Below are 20,389 nucleotides of genomic sequence, written 5' to 3' on the forward strand. Positions count from 1 at the left end.
CATTGGCTGGATTACTGTATTGATTTTTATCTAGAATATTTTCATTGGACTGTGGAATTACATTTTTTACTACATTGCCGAAATGTTTTGCAAATTGATTGGCTATATCTACCGGTTTTATACTATTATTTTCAAATGTATCTAATAATACTTTATCTACTATAGGATGACTTTATTCTACCGGTTAATTTATTTAACAAATGCCAGTTTCTAGGGTTATGTCTATTTTTATTAATTTCTTTGATTGTATAATTATTTTTAGACTTTTGAATAATTCTATTTGCAAAATTTCTAGCTTTGTTATATCTTTGTTTTATTATCATGTTATTAGTGTCTTTTAACCATGCTCTAAATAATGTATCCCTGTAATTACATGCACTTACAATTTTATTACTCATCCATTTATTATTAATTTTTTGTGAATTTGTACTCAACTTTATCTTTATTTCTGCTTTTTTGTAATAATTATTTATTTGATTGTTAATTTATTTATATATTGTATTTGGACAGTTTATATCGTTTATTCGTTCCCAGTCAATCTCGGATAGGTATGTTTTCAGTAGTAATTGGTCGTAACATATTTTATATTTTTGATCACCCCGTATGTTTATTCGAGATAACTCGCCGGTGCACGCAAATGCGATAGCTTGATGGTCTCTCAGTGTCGTACTTAACGCTGCCGTATAGACGTCTTGTGTGCGGGATCTTGCATAAATGTGATCGATACAAGTTTTACTAATAATAAAACTTTAATGTACCTACACAGGTTCATTTGTAAAAATATATTGTTTGTGTATGTATTTTGTATGTCCTTGCGACACAGTTTACTATAATGTGCTTATTTATGCATCCCACGATGCTTTGGTAAAACACTGTACTAAAAAAAATAAAAAATAAGATTTTTTATGATTAGGTAAAAGTACGTCCTATCGTGTATCAAATTAGCACATTCTGTGGACAATGTCCTTAGGTTTATCGTATATTTTTTGTAAGACCGTATTCAATAGTAAATACTTAAACGATTATCAAAACAATTTTTCCACTTCTCCTCCAGGGACTCGCGTTAAATCGCAAAGACCTGACTACTGTTCTCTTTACTCTTCAAAACCGGAACGCAGTAATGCTCACATTATTGTTTGGCAGGAGAAATAGGTAAGGTGGCAGTCCTTTCCTGGACGAACTTTCTCTTTCTTCTTTCAGTTCTATTTTAATGTAACTTACATTGGAACGGAGTATATATTTAATTGAAGGAATTAAGGAACTAAGATCGTGAAAATAAACGCCGTGCTACGAGTACTAGAGCAACGTAATTCCCTCCATAGCACTATCCAGAACATTGAAACCAGAGCCTATTTAGAAAAAAATTATTTCCCAAGTTGATCGTAACCTAACTTGAACTCGAGACCTTCTCATTCAGCGCTCACGGTGCAAACCGCTGAATTACTATGATCATCAGAATACCTACAAAAATATTTATTTTACATTCATTGTACATTTTCATGAGTTAAAAGGAGGATCATCTGTGATTAAATTCTCTTATTGAAACGAAAAAATGTATTCACTGCAAAATTCGTAATACATGGTCTGGAAAAATATAATATTTGGTTTCAAGTGCTTTAGTTAGATATTTTGTTTGGGATCAAAGCAACGTACGTAATGTTGTCTAATATTAATGAATTTATTTATTAATTTTGTTATTTATGTTCCATTATTATGTAGATAATTTAGTGTTTATTGTTGTCATCATCCATCTCGAAGAGTGGCTGTTCACGCATGAAGATTCATTTTTATAAATAGCGACTAAATTTTATTATAATGAGCAATTACTTTAATTGTTAATTTTGCTATTCTCCAATTCAAGGCTTTTTTCTCTCTCAATATACTTTGAATAGTGAGAACCGATTTTTATTATCTCCTGTGTCAAGTTCCGTATATTGGCGAACTAGGGATGAATCCGTTAATTTAATAACATGTTACAAACAGTGGTATTAATATGCTTGCCAATTATAGGCATACACAATATTTACAAAGAACTATCTAAACGTTAACAATAAATTCTAAGTTAATAAGTGCGAATGGGAAGCTTAAAAGAGCCTATGCAACATTAAGTACCGGAAAAGTTTAATTTTAAAAACATTTGGCGAATCATTTAAACATCTATGAAAGGATGAAAGAGGAGAATCTGATTTGATATCACAAAAAGGAGTTGAGTTGAAGTGAGATGTTATTTGAAAGAGTGGTGTTGTGTGTACGCTCTTCATTATAGGGTGACCAATTTCAATCATATTGTTGACACTTATTGAGATGGGTTCTATGGAATGCTGCTTCGAATATTCTCCGGAATTTGCTCCGCCTCTTAAATTTTATATTCAACGCAATCACTGTTCCTGTGTTTACTATTAATACAAGGATTTGAAGTACCGAAGAGGATTGGAAGACTTACCAATATAAGAGTTTTAGAACGTGCAGAATAGAACACAAACAAAATGCAAACACGACAAAATTTACAATGTATATTCTTTTCGGTTACCGATAGCGGAATGTTGTACATTAAATTAAACTCTGTCTCATCCATTGTTTGTGTACATTTCTGCACGAGTTGAGGCTTTTGTGCCCTGATTGAAAAAGTATTCAAACAGGAAATCGGTTTTCAGCGTTTCACAGATTTTTAGAACTAAATATATAGCGTGGCATAGTAGAGAAATATAGAAACGAAAGCAGTTATAAATTGTTTTGAAACATGTTTCTACTTATACTCATTCCCTAGTGGAGTCCCGTTGCAAGGTGATTTAAGTTTACTAAAAGTGTACTTAATGCGCCTAGGTAGACTAATTCAGGTGAATTAAGTTAACGCACCCCACTGAAACACCTAGAGTTTCACCTGCATCTCTAAAGCACATCAAGCTTTTTGATAAAACTTAAATTAAAATTTTAATAGCCCGATACAAAGCAGCGTATTCGAAATATTAACAAAGAAACCAAGTCAATGAGTCGGGCCAAGTTTGCTAATTTTAAATCATTTCAGAGTGTCAGTGACAGGATTTTGTACATTTGGTATTCTGCTAAAAGTTAAGAGTACTGGGTTGACAGTGGTCGCCATTGAACTACTTTTCACCTGCCATTGCAAATAATTAAAAAAAAATTAATGAATGAATGCTGTCACTGCCATTCCACAGACACTCTATTAAAGACTCAACTGCTCTATCTCAGTGGAGTCTGAATGGAATTACAATGTCCAATGGTTTCAAGAAAATTAGCAGAACTGAGACCCAGGTGTTAGTTTAGTTTATTTCTCTCAACATTACAAATTTCATACAAATACAATTACATGTCATTTTATACTACTCTTCGAAAAGTAAGCGTCGGTTTAGAAATAATTATATGTATAATAGTGAATCATAAGAACACAGTAAAAACAGTAGTGTGCATGTAAAAAATCAACATAATTAATTAAACTAATAAATAATTGAACAAAACTAACAATGTCAAGTGTATACAGGAAATGTCAATATGGATTTTTAATAACTAACAAATGTATATTACAGTATAATAATACGGTGAATGTCAAAGCACGTTACGTTAGGGCACGATATGAGATGGGCCATCGTTTTAATAGCACCTCACAATTAATAGTCCAGCGGCCCGATTCGGAACTCATCGATATTTTAACCGAATCGCTCGATTGGACATCGTTCACGAATCGAAAGGCGCTTTCCGAGCTATTCAGAACATTCCGAGTTAATCTTTCGATTCGGATTCGGAAACGATATCGATATCCAACAGCGTTTACGGATTTAATCGGTGAAATAGATTATCAGAAAAATGAAAATTCTTTTAGGGTAAAGCCGGGGTAGATGGCCATAGGGGGCAGATGACCAATCGCAATGTTTCAATGATCCGCTAACTGGATGGCGATAGTTATTGCTCAGTTTGCATCGTGTAAAGTCTAAGTGCAAGCGTACATCGAATATTCTGCGCAAAAACAAGAAAAGTTAGTAATAACCGTTGTTAATGGTTTTGATAAATGCAAAATTTTTTAGAGGGTTCATGTTTTACACTACAATGAAGTTATTTTTTCCAAATTATGGATTATCTTTGTATTTATCGCTTAGTCCACATTCAATGCTTTGTTATAAGCTCAAAATTTCACGTGTCATGTTTTTTCTTGTTTAAATTTAAATTTAATATTCCTCTCCCGGAATATTAGGGCAGATGGCCAATAAAAATCGGTGTAAGACGGCCACATGACCAAAAATAAAGACCATGTCTAAAATATTATTAATAAAATAATTTATTTCTTTTCGAACTTGTTTTAGAGGTCCACTAAATACAAAAGAAAGGTAGCCGCAATGAGAGGGAATTGCACTGAAGAAGCGTTAAAAGCAGCTATTAATGCTTAGGAAATGTCTTAATACTTCAAAAGGCCCCAAAACTTTGGTTAGTTTGAAAAACGCGATTTAAATCCGGAAAAATAGTTTCATTTCATAAGTGTGACAATCGCGAAAACGTAAGAACTCGAGAGCTATTAAAGCTGCTGCTGCTGCTATGAAACCTCCTCAACGAAGACTGGCTCCAATGCGTCGTGTGCCACTTTTGGGTTCACGAAAACTTTGACGACACAAAGAAACAAGAAGAACACCAAATAAAATACTTATCTAAGTCTAGAAATAATTACTGGCCATCTTACCCATAGTCTTATGGTCATCACACCCGGACACCTCGGAAGAGATGGCCAATCGTAATGTTTTTTTAAACTAATTTTAAGGTTGGTCTCTAGACAATTTGTTCTTGTTACTGTTAAATAATTAATAGTTAATTGTTCAAAGTTTAATATCAAATAAATATTTGCAAAGTAATATTTAAAATTTGATTTTGACAGCGTTTACAAAAAACTATGGCCATCTACCCCGGTTTTACTCTATATACATTTTTAAGACTTTTATGTTCGTATTCTAGAACTCTAACTCAATGCTCAAGTCAGGATTTGAGTATGGTTTAAAGCACTCGAAATCATCCCCTGTCCCTGCCATTAGGGTCGTATTTCCAGTGCTTGTGTTGCCAGTGCAATCCTGACTTGAGCATTGAGTAGAGTTGTGGAATACGATCCTAAAGGCTTAAATTATATTAATGCATTAGTCTTGCATTAAAAAAAATTAATAAAATTGAACAAAATGTAACTTTCATTCGATAACTGTGTTCTGAATAACGATTGTAGCCTTTCCGGTCGAGAAGTTCGAGTAATCGTAATACGAAAGTTTGACGTTCGGTTCGGGTGTCATTAAAAGAAATCAAAAGAAATCAGTCGACAACTGAGTTATCGTAAGGTTCTGAATCGACCCCCAGGTTAGAACCATCCGAAAATCGACACCTGAACTAATTGTCCTTACTCCGACTAACCTGACACAATGTCAAGTACGAAGCCTCATTGGCATCGTGCGTCTTTTCATTTGGGCGAATATTATTTATTTGAAAGTGATTGTTTCGGACGGAGGTCGGATGGAGAAGGCTATGTACTTTGGGTACATGGCCTGAGTCCGAAGCATATAAAGACTTATATATCGGCCATGGCAATTCGTGTCCAGAGGAGGAAGACTCTCAAAAGGCGTGGTAAACGTGGATGATACTTTTTCACGCCAAAGGTTGCACCTCGCCAGAGCCGGCTCAATGCTCAGAGGATCGGCACATTTGACAAAACTTTTCCGGCTCCTCAGTCTCTGTTGCACTGTGAAGTGTGTGTGTGTGTCCATTTGTACTCATGTGTCGTATTCTTTCCCTTGCCTTTTCTTTTCTTTTCTAAAATAAAAAAAGAATTTCCTAAAATAGAAGTTCAACGGAAGAATAATTATCTGCATTAACTTAATGACATCGAAGTTGAAAAGTTTCGACGGCGATTGTTAGAGCAAGTTCAAACAATTTAAGCTTCCGAAATGAATACCTATTTATTTGACTTTAAATATTTATTTAATTATTTATACATTTTTATTTATACATTTTATTTATACAATATACACATGCACATATCACAAAATGTGTATCGTTTATGCGAATTGTTTATAGAATTTTTATCTGTGTAGGCATTTATTTAGAAAGGTTTAATTGATATTAACCTAATTTCCAGAGTTCACAAAGTTCAGTTAATGTTTTCCCTTTGTTTCGACTGACAAATTGTTATGTGGTAACAAGTGTACCGGACTGAATCCAATGAGGTTCGAGCGCTAATGAAAAGTGAGCAAGACAAAAGGAAACATACTGGTTAATAAAATCAAGAAAAAAAAGGTACTAACGAACACAAAGAAAATTGTACAACAATGTAACAAAAACGCCAGAACCAAATATGGTACTAAATGGTACTAATAATATTCGGTACGAAGGTGGCAAACTGTACAACAAAAAGTATGTGTAAGAAATACAATTATTCCTTTTTTATTCCCATCCTAGTCAATGATTGCTTCCATAGCCAAACGGTTTCTATGTTGATCTGCCACAAATGATATATTTCTGACTACCTACATAAAAAAAAAATTACTTCCAATTATTGTGGACCTTTGTATGTCTGGCATGATTATTTAAATACATTTTAAGACTAAGCCAACAACATTGTGTAAATGTGAATATGTTTATGTAACGGTTGAGTTGCTAGTTAATTTTTAACCGACTTCAAAAAAGGAGGAGGTTCTCAATTCGACTGTATGTTCTTTTTTTTGTATGTATGTTACGCGATAACTACGGTATTTGTGAACCGATTTTAATGATTCTTTTTTTGTTGGAAAGGGGGTACTTCCATAGTGGTCCCATTTCATTTTGAAGAAAATCGTCCGCCTCGAAGGGTGGCTGTTCACGCATGAAGATTCATTTTCGTAAATAGCGCCTAACATTAATTTAGGGGCAATTACTTTAATGGTTGATTTTGCTATTTCTCCAATTCAAGGCGTTTTTCTCTCAATATACTTTGAGTAGTGAGAACCGATTTTTATTATCTCCTGTGTCAAGTCCTGTATAGTGGCGAACTAGGGGATATTTCAATAAAACTTAGCAAATAGACGTAATTCCACGTACTTTTGAGGTCGGTTTTTTTAGTACTCTGTACTGAGATTATTGTAGGCTTATTTACCTTGTATTTCTCAAAGTAAGTGAATCTTTGTATCCTGTTTTGGGAAATAAATATCTAAAGCCAATAAACAACATAGAAAAAGGTGCCCTTTGGATTTTAATTGTTCCACGTGGAGCTAAGTACGTACTGGGAATAAACCAAAACAAGTAATTACATAAATTTAGAATTTCAATTTCAAACTTAACTGCTATACCATAATACTATATTATGAAAAAAAATTGTAGTCAAAGCTGCTACTCGTTATAACAGGGATTAAAACTGAAAAGGAAACAGATTCCAGTATATAATAAATCGTAAAAACTTGGTATTAACTCCATTTACAGCAAATGTTTTTGGTATAACAGGACCATATTCGAGATCAAATAATTGTGTGGCTTCAGAGTTACTTATACTTGCTGCCATTTTTTTCTTTGAAGAATTAGAAAGCAACTTAGCAATCCAACTCAAACTAGTAACAATATATTCATTAAATAAGAAAATAACTTTGCGGGCAAACTATGTGAAAAGCAGAAAGATTCGAGTGAATAAGTCAATTGCTCACTTCAACTCGAAACCCGTGCGAAATTGGTCAATTCCGTCCCTTGTATTACCTTGTATTACATGTATTACTTTTTAACTTTTTTAGTAGCAGTGGAGCTCCATGTTTTATACTCGTGAAATAGTTCGTCCAGGGAAGTACTGCCAGTTTACCTATTTCTGCCGTCAAGCAGTAATGTGACTATTACTGTGTTTCGGCTTGGAAGGGTGAAATTACATGAGACTTGTCAACTTATGGTGACGGGCGCAGTGGCAGTGTCCCTAAGAGCGGTTACACACGGTGACTTTTAGCAGCGATACAAACGCGATGCAAACGCGATGCAGAAGCGATGCAGTCGCTAATCGTCTACCTTCACATACGCGTGCGATTTTAAGCAGCGATGCAAACGCGCGATTGCTTCACTTCCTTTGGTGTTTATAGGCGATTGCATCGATGCAATCGCGCGTTTATCGATCGATGCAGTCGCGCCTTTGCATTGCGTTGCTAAAACTTGCCGTGTGCGGTTACACACGCTCTAAGATCTTTGTGATTTAAAGCACTGAATGGCACTGCAACTACTATGGCGTGTCGCTTACCACCAGGCGCACGACTTGTTTGTCCCGTCACTTGATATTATGAAAAAAAAACTTATGGATTTTTCGTCATGTTTTGTGAGATTCTAACTGTACGATGACCCTTGTTAAAAATATCAATTCAAAAACACTTACGCATCTGACGTGAAGAGACATCAACTGAATCGGAAAATACTAGGCAAATAAACTCGTAAGAAGCTTAATGGAGACTTATTGGAAAACCGTAAAAGCCGTAATCGGAATGAGACGTACCGTGGAATAGTATATTTCGAAGAATAGACATCGGATGCGAAAATGACTTAGGTACACAAGTAACCTAAAAAGGTGACAAATTAGATTAGTGTAGAAGAATTCTATAGTATAAAACCTCATTCACATTAAGCGGCGTTTGGGCGAACCATTACCTCTGTTGTCGATGGAGCGAACCGGGTTTTACTGGAAAGGAAATATAAATAAATATAATTACTGGAACTATAACTGGAACTATAACTGGAAATATAATTCAATTAACTTCAATGTTCTAGAACACATTTTTGTATGGTAAAGAAACCGACAAACGGACGCGTCAACTGGAAGAATGTGGTGACTGCCAGCTGCAGACTTTTGCGATTATGAAACGTCATCACCGATGTAGAAGTACTATACTTATGTAACGAGATCTAATAATCTACAGCAAACTGGTTATCGAACAACTGAAACCATCTGCAATGGAAAAACTAAGAAATATGTGGATATTTCTTAGTTTTTAGCATAGCGTCTGGCATGGTTTGCTAGGAGACGTCGGTTCGAATCCGGCCGGATGGAAGGATTTTTTTTAAGTGTTCAATATTTCTATTAATAATTATAACAACACTGGTGGAGTAATTTCACAAAAAATAATTGAATACCAATTCAATAGAAATTGTATATTTTGTTGTACAAAATTATCAGTGGTTACAATTGGAATAATCCCCCTAAATCTTGCTTGTATGTACAAAATATAAATCGGTTGCAATTAAAAGGATTATCAGATCCCAAAAACGGGTTCCTTGAACTGTTCGAGTTATTGTACTTTTATGTATTGCTGTAATAAAAGTAAAATTGTGTAACTTACAAAGAAACTCAAGTGGATATCACGCGGAATAAGGTGTATTAGAAAAAAAAGACGTGAAATATTTTGACAACACAGACTATCATATAATATTATAAAGTACAGATGAACTGAAATCGTATATACAAAAATATTGAAGTATATTAATCAGGTGACAAAAAAATCCAAAATATTTTTAATCAAAAATTCAGGTAAATAGTCAAAGCCAAAATGGCAAGTGATAAACAGTTGTATCGCTAAAATACCTAAAATGTATGGTAGCAGAACACAAATTGCTAACGAGTTTGCTAACAGCTTCTATAATAGGCCAAGTAAGCAAAGAAGCAAATTTAAATAATGATTTTAATTTAAATTCCCATTACAAATAATTCTACGTAATATATGAGGTCAACTTCAGATAGATATATTAAACAAATAATTAAATCTTTGAAAAACACGGAGTAAAGGGGTCTTAAAAAAACTCAGTCAATGAAATAAGTTACTATTAAAAAGCAATGGATAAAAACCAGTCTGTACAACATATATTTTTTTTTATGATACGGGACGAACAAGTCATGCGTCTAGTGGTAAGCGACACGCCTATCCATGACAGTTGCAGTGCCACTCAGAGCTTTAAATCGCAAGGTTCTTATAGATAAGTCATCGCACACCCAGAACAATACCGAATTATGTCGAAAAATCTCAAAACCGACTTTTTAACCGACTTCAAAAAGGAGGAGGTTCTCAATTCGACTGTATGTTTTGTTTGTATGTATGTTACGCGATAACTCCGGAATTTGTGAACCGATTTTCATTATTCTTTTTTTGTTGGAAAGGGGGTACTTCCATAGTGGTCCCATTTCATTTTGAAGGAAATCATCCACCTTTAAAGTTGGCTGTTCACGCATGAAGATTCAGTTTCATAAATAGCGCCTAAATTTTCTTAAGGAGCAATTATTTTAATGGTTGATTTTGCTATTTCTCCAATTCAAGGCGTTTATCTCTCAACATTCTTTGAGCAATGAGAACCGATTTTTATTATCTCCAGTGTCAAGTCCTGTATAGTGGCGAATTTAAGGATATTTCAATAAAACTTAGCAAATAGACGAAATTCCACGTACTTTTGAGGTCGGTTTTTTAGTACTCTGTACTGAGATTATTACATATTTGAATTCGCAAAATTTTACCGCGCATACCACAAAAACAGCCATGTTCATTCGAGCAATTTCTCAAAGATGGCAGATGGCACTCTACGTTGCTCTTGGTGAATATTCATTCACCAAGTGCAAGTTCATACCACAAACACGGAATTAATTTCTAGTTGCAACCTATCCGCCAATAGAACAGCACGTAATTCGTTTGCACTATAGTGAATTATTTAGTAATAATCCAGTGTATGTATTTACATACACTCCTGGTATTCTATTCAGAATAGGACCACTTCTGTGAGTTATTTTGATGATGTTAATTCAGTGTTGTAGAACTTTGCTGATTGTGTGTTTTGATACTATTTCGAAATACTGCAGTATTGTTGACGAAGTTATGTTAGATTTTTTTAAATACTCCAAAATAATTCAGTATTGTTTGAAAAAGGCGAAAATTTATTAAATACTACACTATTGATGGTAGATTTAGATTGTGCCATTATATTCCTCAAAAATCACAATAAATGATTTTTTAATACTCTGTTCTTAAAAGTATTGTACATTAGAAGAAAAGTATTTTTAATAAGGGTTTTTGGATAATAATAAGAGTAGATAACATTTTTTATTAGATAATGCACTGTTTGTGAATTTATTTAGTTTTGTACACTTTTTGGCAGATGATGATGGGTCGTGGCTTGTTGTTGCTGGAAAAGGCTATGTGAGCCACCACAGAAGGAACTGAAAATTCATCAGCTTTTGTTGAAGCGGAAAATAGTGTAGTAACAAAAATACCGCTACTCAAATACAATCCTCATTTTCTGCTATCACTGACACTGCTGAAACAGCGAGCGATCCCACCATGAAAAGAAAAAGAAAACAAAATCCTGTTGGCTGGAAATCCAAGGTGGCTAAGAGATTGCGGAATACAAGTAAAGCGTATGTTTCTTTATCAAACCCTGTAAAACATATTGCTGAGCGTCAAATCCGTCCTCCTTGTGGCAAAAAATTCAAATTAAAATGCAACACATACATAGACGAAACACAAAGGCAGGAGATTTTCAAAAAGTTTTGGCAGCTGGGTGATCTGGAGAGGCAAAGGGAATACATCGTCAGGCATACACAAGAAATCAAGCCAAAGTATAGGTACATCACTTTTCAAAAATTAAGGGCTTATAATTCTGCTTATTACTTTGAATTAGAGAGCTCAAGGATTAGGTAGCGCAAAGAGTTTTTTAAAGCTACGCTGAGCATATGTGATAGATATGTTAAGACAACCCTGTCAAAAAAAACTGATGGTGGTTTTATAAAAGCTGATGCTCGAGGAAAGCAAGGTAATGAACGCAAAATAGACACTGAAGTATAAGACAGTGTGATCAATTTCATAAATTCTATGCCAAGAATAGAGTCTCATTACCTAAGGGAATATATCTATATAACACAAGGGAATATATGTCACGTGATAAATGTATGGCAGGTACACCGAGATTACAAACAATTCCGAGGACAAAATAATTTACCCCCCGCTTCTGCTTCAACATTCAGTAGAATTCTCAATGAGGAGTTCAATATTTCCTTTTATGTTCGAAAAACGGATCAATGTGATCTATGCGAAAGTTAAAAAAATGCCGATGATGAGGGTAAGGCCAATCACAATTCTCCGCGAGAATTATGAAAACCACCTAAAGGAGAAAGAATTATCTAGATTGGAAAAAGACGCTGACAAAAAGAGAAACGATGTCATCGTAGCAGTATACGATTTGCAGGCAGTTATGTAAGTTCCCAAAGGCGAAGTTTCTCTTTTTTTTTATAAATCGAGAATCAACTGTTTAAACTTTACTGCAAGTGACTTGCACGCAAAGGATATTGTTTTGCTATTTCTGGGACGAGACCGAAGCAAAGCGTGGAGCTATTGAGATAGGAAGTTGCGTCCTTAAATATATCGAGGGGGTACTTGAAAAAGAATGATTCTAATACATGTGGACATTATATTCTACAGCGATAATTGTTGTGGGCAACAAAAAAATAAATACATACTAACAAACAACTTTGCGTAGAAAAGTAAGATCCTTTGTCTTTCTTCTACAAAACATCGTTCGAAGAAACAAATTTTAAGAAAGTTTGAGTTTGAAATCGTTCAAGGCGCTACAAAGGTCAAGGTTTTTCTCCCCTGTTGCTTAAAGCATACACAGAAAAATAACCTCTGACTGAAAACAAAAAGAGAGATATTATGGAGTTAATTGAAAAAAATATAATAAATAAAATGAATTTATATAGACAATTAATATAACACGGGATAAACATGTAGAGATTTGTGTATCAGAAGTTATGTAGCAGTAGAGCTCCTTGTGCAAAAGTTTGTCCAGGGTAGTACTGTCACCTTACCTATTTCTGCCGCCAATCAGTAATGTTAGCATTACTGTGTTCCGGTTTTGAAGAGTAAGGGTGCTGGTGAAATTACAGGCATATGAGACTTGTCAACTTATGTATCAGGGTGACGGGTGCAGTGGTAGTGCCCATCAGATCTTTGCAATTTAAAGCTCTGAGTGGCACTGTAACTGTTATGGACAGGCGTGTAGCTTCAGGCGAACGACTTGTTCGTCCAGTCACTTAATGTAATAAGAAAAAAATAGATTTACATACGATTGTGAGGTGATCTAAAGTTAAAAAACATGTGATGCATTACTTACTAGTTGTTTACGATAGAAACGTTACCTCAGTTATAACCTGTAATCTTATTTACTACAATTCGGTGCTCCCTTACATGAAATGAGCTTTTTCTATCGAAAAAGTCCCGCAACACCAGGATTGATGAAATTATGAAGTAGAAAATCCAAGGAAAATAAACGTTTCATTGTTAGTTTTAATATTTAATATAAAATATAAATTGGTACTCTTTCATTATTTTATTTACTCGCAGAAAAAGTATTGTATGCAATCATTACATAATTAGGTCTTAAAATCTCGTACCTATTACCTAGGCCCTTAACACGGTGCTCGATTTTAAGAACCCTCATTATACAACGATTGCATAAATTACTATTATGACCTTCTAGATGTGTTTACACTACAAATAACTTCATCAGTATAAAATTAGTTATATGCGTTACATATTACTAAAATACAATGAAAGTATAAATAGGTAATAGCTTTTACCAGTGTACCTTAATTTATCCATATTTAGGGGTTGTTTTTGAAAACGCGTTTGAAACGCGTTTATTTATTTTATATTTAAAGTGCCCAAACCTAGTTTCAGGCAAATCGCGTTAAAAAGTTCCCATGTAAGCTTTAACACTCGATTTCATTCCTATGCATACGCGCGACTGCTTCGATACAAACGCGCGATTGCATCGCTACACTTAGGATTTATTGGCGTTTGCATCGATACAAACGCGCGATTGCATTGCATCGATGCAATCGCGTATAAATCGCAAATGTAGCGATGCAATCGCGCGTTTCTTGAACGTGTGTGTGCATCGCTGCTAAAAATCACCGTTCGTAACCACTCTTAAGGGTGGCTTTAGAAGAATGTCATGTCAACCTTTTACCATTTCAATATTTGTGCTAAGTGTTAGTTATGTAAATGCAAGGACTACAATTTTTCATATAAATATTTATACCCTTTTTCACCCTCTTAGGACGTTTAACTTTTTGACTCCCAAGTGTAATTTTAGGGTTAATAAAATATTTGGCATAGTCTGTAGTCTCAACCAATTACAGAAAGAACTCGTTTCTGCTGCGAGCTTGCAACCTGGTCAATAGAGTAGATATTCATGTCTTTTACACTACAGTTGCCACAGTGAGAGGGTTACTCAGCGATTTTTTGTTTAATTCTTAGAAACAATTTCGTTTCTTCTTGAATTTGTAATTTTCTTCGATCTCTGTTGTTCTCTCTAGATGCTTACATGTTTGTGTTATATTATATCTAAAAGTGCAAACTAAATTGACCTACTTCACTGTTTATTTTATTTATATATGTATATTGTTATAGTTTACCATGAATAAAAAAAATAAAATAAATAAATGACAATAATTTCGAAAAATTCTTAGTAGACCTACACTAAATAAACGTAACATATCCTGAAATTTTCATGTTTCTACGACTTATATTTTTTGCTGTGAGCATATCTACCAGTAAATTACTCCGGACCCTACTTTATGGATTATCACTAGTAACACGTTTCTTACTACGATATGACTTTTCATTTTACCGATATTACACGCTCTAATGTCACGGTCATTCATCCCATGACTATGTAGCGTGTAGCCATTCCTAAATATCGGGGAAAGAATAAGAAGTCATTCCATGGCATATGTCAAAAATACTCAACAAAATATTATTACTTGCAGCATTAAAGGTTGAATAATAATTGATGCAGCTGGAGAAACCAATTTTGGAAGCTGTCTCTTTTTTGTATTAGGTTATTAGAGGAGACTTCGGTAAATTTAAATATAAACTTTACATCACATTAACACGTTTAGTCCTTGAACACCTGGAAGCTAAAGAAGATTAATTCGATTAAATATTCACAACAGTACAAACTCTTATTCGTGATAATAATTTTTTTGCAACAGTTGCGTTTCACCCTTAGAGCGTTTATGCACAGCGTTTGATCTGTTCCATCCGAGAAATGGCGGGCCAAAGTAGTCAGTACTGCTTATATGAGGGTATGCCCACTAAATCCGAATTCCGTCTTCCAAAGTCGAGAGTATTTTCAATTCGGATTATTATTTATATTATTACTTACGATTATTATTATTATTATTATTATTTAAGATTATTACTTACGCGGACCGAAGTGACTACAATATTAATTGTATTAAGATTGTGCACTGCGTTCGATTGTAAATGTGCGATTCGAGTCCAAATCGGCAATGGTTCTGGCTTATTTGGTGACAATTAAAAAGTTTCTGGTCTTGATCTTGCCTCAGTTCATCGTGATAATTTTTTTTTATGATTAGTTACTCGTGAAAGTCAGTTCATCAGGAGAAAATCTACAAAGAAGTCTTAATTCTCTTGCGTTTTCATTAGTACAATGATAATGTCAAAGTTCTTTTGAAAGGACATAAATTGTTAACGAACGGCTTAAAAGCTACATGAAACACAGCACCAGTGTGGCTAGTATTATGAAATATTTGGTGTACAAGAGATATCCGTATTTTTTGGGTGTAGTGCACAAAACCATACATTTGATCCGAGTTTTCTGTATTCTCGAATTTGGAACGGATACGGATAGAACGCAGTGCGTAAACGTCCTTATTGTGTATAATATATAAAATAATGTAAAAAAATCCCAAACGAATTGCGTGCAGAAAGTCCTGTTAGAACACTAACTGAGCTCAGTTACCAAGTTCTACTTAAAATAAATACACACGTATCATAAAGTACTACGAGTTTTGGCACAATATCTACGAGAGAAATACTTTATAATTATATATCTGAGTTGAGGCATAGGCCCGTGTGACAATTTTATCATATTATAATTTTTTATTACATTATGATAATTTTGTGCCAGAAAACCATGGCAATTGCTTGGTCTCAAAGTAAGAAATTCCCTGTATATACACCGTCCAATACCTAAAACTGAAACCGAAAATCCGTGCGTGCGTCCGTATCATCACGTGCAAGATTGAACACAAAATGGCGAATGAACAGTTTAAAAGACATTTTTCACATTTTTAACGCTCACCTCCAACGGAATTACAATGAACGTTACAATCATATCAGCCACTGCTAGATGTGTCATCAAGAGATTCACTCTGGATTTCCTTCGACGCGAGCGTACTAGTGATGTGAAGACAGCTACGTTTCCGAAAGCACCCGTTATCAGCAACGCACTGAAAAGATAGAAAATGGTTTTAAAATATAGTAATAATGGTTTGACAATATAATAATAATGGTTTGAAAATAATATACTAGGTTTACCTCGTATTTGTGGGAGTCTTAGAGCACATTAAATCGACTTAAGTGGATTGAAATATAATTCTTTCCATATTTAAGTATTTTGTTAACCCATATTGATTATGGAACAAAGGTTTCCTACAAGGAATTATTTCCATCAATCATTAATTTAAACTTCTTCATGAAATATGAATTAGTAATTAGAGAATTTAGTAAAATAATATTGTGTTTTTAACCGCTCACGCGAAACATACAGCCGTAGACGCATACAACACCTAGAGGTGCCGGTGATGATTTTATACCGATTTATCGGATATCGAAGTTATAACAGGTAAAAGAACTAATACTAATTGCTATTTCGGTAACTACTCTAGCAAACCATAAAGTTTTTAATGCCTGGGTCTGTCATTTACAAAAAAATAAACAACTTCAAAAATACGTCACGACAATCGTGTGTGTTATTGTTTGGGCTGGTGATTTCGGTGTTTATTTATTGAAAACATACCGTAAGTAGCGTTTTTTAAGTTTACCCTGAATATAAATGTTTACAAACTATACTTTAAGGAGTAATTTCATGGTAAACGTTAGAACCACTCAAACGGAATATTATCATATTTACCCAAGTACACCAAAAATTTCATTAGTGCTTTTTAAGTGCAGGATTAGAGGTGTATTACTGCATTTTATTTGAGATGTTTTTGTTGTAGTGCGGAGGGTATTTATTTAGAAATGCAGAATAATATTTTTTATTTATAAAAACTTGTATTTAAACTGAATCCGTTTCTAATTTGCGAAACCAAATCGCCATTTTGCGGTAGGATGAGCGCATCGCGTGAGCGGTTAAAGTTGAACACTTACACAACGCTCACAAGCACTGCACTTGCAAGTGTACTATTCGTTTTATGAAGAAGATTGTTAGTATTATGTGCGAGAAAAACAAAATTTTTCAATTGTCTCGTACCATTACACTTCCGTATACTAAATAATAACGAATAACTTTTAATTTTCAAGTAACTTCTTACCTGTACATGCAGATAACAAACCCCTGCCCCTCAGGAACAGGGATTGTGCCGTCATCACGCATCGTAACGTTAGTCGCGTCACTCGGTGTCTCTTCTAAATTGAAATAATCCCAAAATTTCTGATCCACGTCAGACATACTTGTGGAAGTTTCAGCTATACTGTTTTTAAGCATTTTCCGGTTATTTTTCACATTGAATTTGAAAGTATGATTTTTTTACAATATTATTTTGGAATTGGTTTATTGATTTGAAATGAACATTCCACGTACGATTATTTATTTCTACCTTAACTAGCATACTCGGTGTTTCTTAGGCCCAAATTTTATATTCACTTCACCACACACTTTATATAAAACACTTCATTAGAAACTAAAACTGTTTTAAACATTATAATACTTTTTTCTATATTAAAACATTTGTTATAATAACTCTTTGAAATAATAATTGTAATTTAACAGATAATTATTTTTAATATTAAAACACCACTTATACACAAATAAAAAGTTTATGTTACACACTTTCAAAACGCGTAGCACTGCGGCCGACGTAGCGAGACGAACGCTCGACGTAACCGCGTAGCACTCAATGACGGAGTCTGCGCCACGGAATGAATGATCAGGATAATTTCTTTTGAAATGCGCCACTCATAGAATACCATCATTTTGTAATTGAACAAAATGTTTACATATTTTATTAACAAATGTATTTATAGAAACACATTGTCTAGGACAATATGTGTACAAAGGGCATCTCACGACTATGGGACATGAAACGAAAGTAGTTTGAATATTATAGATAGGACTTTTAGCCTCATGGAGACAATATTGTATATCTAAAGGTAATAATAATAAATAAGGTAGTAATACCGCACATAATAATAAACTATCGTATGTCGTGTGAGTGATAATAACAATCCTCTAGTCCTGTAGTAGTCAGATTACATAATTAGTAATGACGTCATTATGTGCAAATATAAAAGTTCATGTTCTAATTCTTTTATGATACCAAGTGACGGGACAAACAAGTAGTGCGCCGGGTGGTAAGTGACACGCCTATCCATAACAGTTGCAGGGCCTCTCAGGGCTTTAAATCGCAAAGATCTTAGGGACACTACCACTGCGCCCGTCACGCTGAGACAAAAGTTGGCAAGTCCCATGTGCCTGTAATTTCACAAGCACCCCTACCCTTCCAAACTGGAATGCAGAAATGCTCACATTTATGCTTGGTGGCAGAAATGGGTAAGGTGGCAGTACTTCCCTGGACGACCTTTTCACAAGGAGCTCTACTGCTACTAAAGGTCCTTGCAAAAGAAGTCCGTTACCTACCCAGGACGCTGCTATTGGCCATTGAAATCTAAAAAAGACTTCTTAATTGCAACAGGAAATATGGGTTCTCCGTACCACCTGTTTGGGATCCAGTATTTCCTCTGATGAGAAATCCCAGTCGCAATTTAAACATATATTATTATAGTTATATTAATTATAAAATTAAAAGAAATCATATTAGTATAATATTGCTATTTTATGCAATCGTTGTATAATGAGGATTCTCAAAGTCGACGGTAAGTAATAGGTACGAGACTTTAAGACCTAATTATGTAAGATTGCATACTGTACTTTTTCTACGTGTAAATAAAATAATGAAAGAGAACCAACATTTAACGTATATTTTGTTAAGAATCCATGACAAGAAACGCAATTTTTTTATATATATTTTCACCCATTTATTTGGGTAGGCAAAGGTCCACCATAAAGTCTTTTCATATATTTAGACAAAAGCCAAACAGACGCTACAAAACAAGACCCAAAGAGATTGAATAGAAGTGACCAAGTACCGCTTAAATTTTAAACAGTCATTTTTTAACAAAGGTTTTACGGCCTTGTTGCAAGATCTAACGCACACATACTCATAACCCCGCACTAGGGAAACCAGGAATCGCCATCGCAGTGTGCCATGGACACATAGACAACCACAAATTACACCAAAAATCACGAGAAATAAATGTAGGCCATACAAACATTTCTCCCTTCACGGGAATCGAACCCGGGACCTCTGCGTGACAGTCCATGGTAACCATTCGGCCACAGAGGCAGGTAAATCTTTAGGCCAGTTTAACTAATCAGGACGCAGTGGAGGGTTTGATTAGAGTCATATTTGATATTTTAATTAGAAAAATACAACGTTATTTTTTTTAATTCATTATAGTTCTGTGTACAGAACAGAACACTATGGAACAGAACTGTGTACAGTATTATAGTTATATACTTCTGTGTACTGAACCATAATACTGTACACAGTTCTGTTTTGTTGTGTTCTGTACTCTCATTATAGTACTATGTACAGAATTTTAATGAAGTTTTTCAGTTTGGTAGTGAGTAAGTACCATAGACAATAGAATTTTGATTCTGAACCAAACAGGGCGCCTTTGTGATATGGTTTATTAAATTATAATTGACGAGCTCCGTACCCCACCTAAGGTGGGATCGGGTTTCGATTACGGGGTATGATTATACTCTTTGATGACACAGCGGTTAGTACTACGGGCGTTTGTCGAGAAGGTTCCGAGTTCGATCCCGGATTTTGGCCAATTTAGGAAACGAACATTTCTAAGTTGGTTCTGGTCTGGGTACAAATGGGTATTGCCCTCAAAGTTATCATTACTCTGGTATTCATAATACAGGAAATTCCCTAATTTGAGACCAGATATGTGGTGTGATTGTTTGGCATTTTTTTTCCACTAAATAAATTTATTTAACAAAGCTTCCAAGAAAAAGGAATCTATCGTCTCAATACGAGTTACAACAACGCTATAAATATCGCATTTCCACTACATAGGGAAATATTGCTTTACATTTTTAATAATTGAGATTGAGAATTAATTGAGAGCTTATACTCGTAATAGGGCCTCCGTATACTACCTACATACGGTGGAGTGCGAACGCTTCAGGTTTCGCCCACCGCTGGACCTTGACTTACGCCCTCCGCACTTATGACTTTGTTTTAAAATATTAAAACAGCATTTTAATGGTAGCC

At 34.6% G+C, this 20,389-nt stretch overlaps 1 protein-coding gene across 1 annotated transcript in view; it reads right to left on the reverse strand.

The window, feature by feature from the left end:
* LOC113234929 (gonadotropin-releasing hormone II receptor-like) overlaps positions 1 to 17,493 on the reverse strand; it is a 184,901-nt gene extending 167,408 nt beyond the window's left edge. Inside the window, 2 exon segments of the mRNA XM_026470450.1 lie at positions 16,123 to 16,270; positions 17,357 to 17,493. Coding sequence (XP_026326235.1) covers positions 16,123 to 16,270; positions 17,357 to 17,493 — 285 coding nt within the window.
* Positions 17,494 to 20,389: the final 2,896 nt, after the last annotated feature.

This window comes from Hyposmocoma kahamanoa, unplaced genomic scaffold (genome assembly GCF_003589595.1).
Source record: "Hyposmocoma kahamanoa isolate Upper Pololo Valley unplaced genomic scaffold, ASM358959v1 86, whole genome shotgun sequence".
Lineage (NCBI taxonomy): Eukaryota > Metazoa > Arthropoda > Insecta > Lepidoptera > Cosmopterigidae > Hyposmocoma > Hyposmocoma kahamanoa.